This window comes from Cyprinodon variegatus, unplaced genomic scaffold, assembly GCF_000732505.1.
Source record: "Cyprinodon variegatus isolate N-32 unplaced genomic scaffold, C_variegatus-1.0 Scaffold598, whole genome shotgun sequence".
Classification (NCBI taxonomy): domain Eukaryota; kingdom Metazoa; phylum Chordata; class Actinopteri; order Cyprinodontiformes; family Cyprinodontidae; genus Cyprinodon; species Cyprinodon variegatus.
The window spans coordinates 208611-210918 of NW_015151051.1; the positions used below are offsets into that span (position 1 = coordinate 208611).

At 36.0% G+C, this 2308-nt stretch overlaps 1 protein-coding gene across 1 annotated transcript in view; it reads left to right on the forward strand.

Moving 5' to 3' along the window:
- Positions 1 to 2308, forward strand: part of LOC107096092 (poly [ADP-ribose] polymerase 12-like) — a 24830-nt gene that overhangs the window by 12907 nt on the left and 9615 nt on the right. Inside the window, exons 6-8 of the mRNA XM_015392593.1 lie at positions 235 to 443; positions 1219 to 1315; positions 1396 to 1456. Coding sequence (XP_015248079.1) covers positions 235 to 443; positions 1219 to 1315; positions 1396 to 1456 — 367 coding nt within the window. The remainder of the gene's footprint in view (positions 1 to 234; positions 444 to 1218; positions 1316 to 1395; positions 1457 to 2308) is intronic.

Here is a 2308-nt window from a genome sequence, read left to right on the forward strand (position 1 = left end):
AGTTGCCCCAAAAACAAACAATGATAGTATAACAGTGAATGACTGCTGCTAGGGTTATTACACAGAACTACGTTTACAAAAATGAAGACTTTACAAACAGAAAATGTGATTAGTCAGTTTCATTAATCTTATTTCTATTTTTTTTCTTTCTTTTTCTTTAGGATGTTTTATCAGGAACAAGATTGTTTTCGTCTTTTAGCTGCTTTCAGATTTGTTGAGTCTTCCACACATCTGATGGATTTATCAGTTCATCCTTATATTAAAGAAAAACAGTTTGGTTTTAGCTGCATCCACTGAGACAGAACCGCCGTGTGTTTTGCAGAGCGCTGGAAGGAAATCTGCGGACATCAACAGCGCCACGCTGGAGAAGAAGTTTCTGGAAGATCAGAACGACACTTTGGAGTTTTCTGTCGGCTCTCAGTCGTACTCTCTTAGTTTTCAGGGTAATAAAAATTATTTCTTTGTGCTTTTTCTATTTAAGGGATTTTAAAATAATGCATTATATGTATGGAGTGAACTTTGTTTCATTATTGTTGCAATAAAATTTACAATGAGCATCCATCCATCCATTTTCATTCATGCTTTGTCCCTGCTGGGGATAACATTCATGTTTTTGCAGTGTGGGAGGAAGCCGGAGTACCCGGAGAGAACCCACGCATGCTCAGGGAGAACATGCTAACTTACAAAGAATATTTTTGTAAATAGAGATGAAAAGGATTTTTTTCTTTTCACAGATTTGATTTTACAAAATTATATTTTCAATTTTACATTTTATTTTATTTTTCATTTCCGTTTTCCAGAAAACATTATCTTCCCTTCAAGCCTGTTAGAACTGATTCACTCTTGACCAATAAAAAATGATGCTAACCTCCAGCAGACCAATAGAAATGCGTCTGGGCTCCTTACTCCAGAGGAAAGCCCCGCCCCCAGAAGGGAAGAAAATGGGATCTGGAAAAAAAAAACAATTTGCAAAGAATGAAATTCAGAAAACTTAATCTGGAAAAAAAAAAACTTGAAAACAAATACATTTTCACAAAAAAATATGAAAAATATATATTTTGTTAAAGAAAAAGCGAAAACTTTTTAAAACCTTTATTTGTTTTCTTTTCATTTTTTTTCATTTTTATTTAACTTTTTTTTTTTCATTTGCAAAACATGTTTTTATCTTTCAACAATAATGGAACAAAACTCACTCCGTATGTGTATTTTTTTTCTCAGACATGATTCAGACAAACAAACGTTACGGCACGAAGAGGGTGGTGAGCAGACGTCCTCGGTTCGTCTCCACCGAAGAAGTCAAATCGAAGAAAGTGACGTAGGTTGAAGGAAAAACGTTTGTTTATAAAACGGTAGAAATCGGTCGGAGTGAAACTAACTCAGCTTTTCTTCCTGCAGAAGACCTCCAGCTGTGCCAGACAACTGGGACAAAACTCAGATCCCTGAACGAGGATTCTCGGTATAATTTCACTCCAGGCTCTTTTTTTCCTGCCTCTTGCTTCCAACAGGGCGGGAAAAACAAAAATAACTATAAAAATTAATAAGTACATATATAAATGAATACAAAAATGAATCGTCAGCTTCTGTATTATTCTCCCAGTTAACCAGCTGTAGGAAATGTTAGAACCTCCCACCTCAACATATGGAGAGAGAGAGGAGTAAATAAATTACAGGAAAAATAAATTATTGTTGAAATACATAAATAAATGGTTAGTTACACAAAAAAAACACACAAAGTACATAAATAAATTGAGAAATACAAAAGGAAAAAACAATGAAAGCAGAGATCCCTCTGTTCTGTAAACATTTAGCGAGCCTTCATCTCCGGATCCCTGACAAGGAGTCGGATGAAGCAGACGTTTCCTCTGTGAACAGGAGTCAATCATGAATAAAGTTTCCACTGATCCGCCCTGAACCGGTTTTTCTTTGAACCCGTTGCTCTAAAATAGATCCTCCCGCCTCATCAGCTTTATGCCTCTGATAACTGTCATTATGTTTGATTTAAAAACAGCAATATTGATTTGTGTAGTTTGAATTAAAATAGTTAAAATATTAGATTGTAAATTAGTTAATTACGTCCTCTAGCATCTTTTTGACCAGACAATATCAACTTTTATTGCTGAGGAGTTGGCAACATTGCCCCCAAAACGTCCCAACCATGAGATTGTGTTCCTCCTCCGCGCTCTCGCTTTTTACCCACCTGTAGATTCTCTCCTGAGGACTCGTTTCTTCGCTCATGTTAAAGGAATAGTACACCCAAAACATGATTAGCCTTCATTTTCTACTCACCCCCATGCTGAACAACACTCTG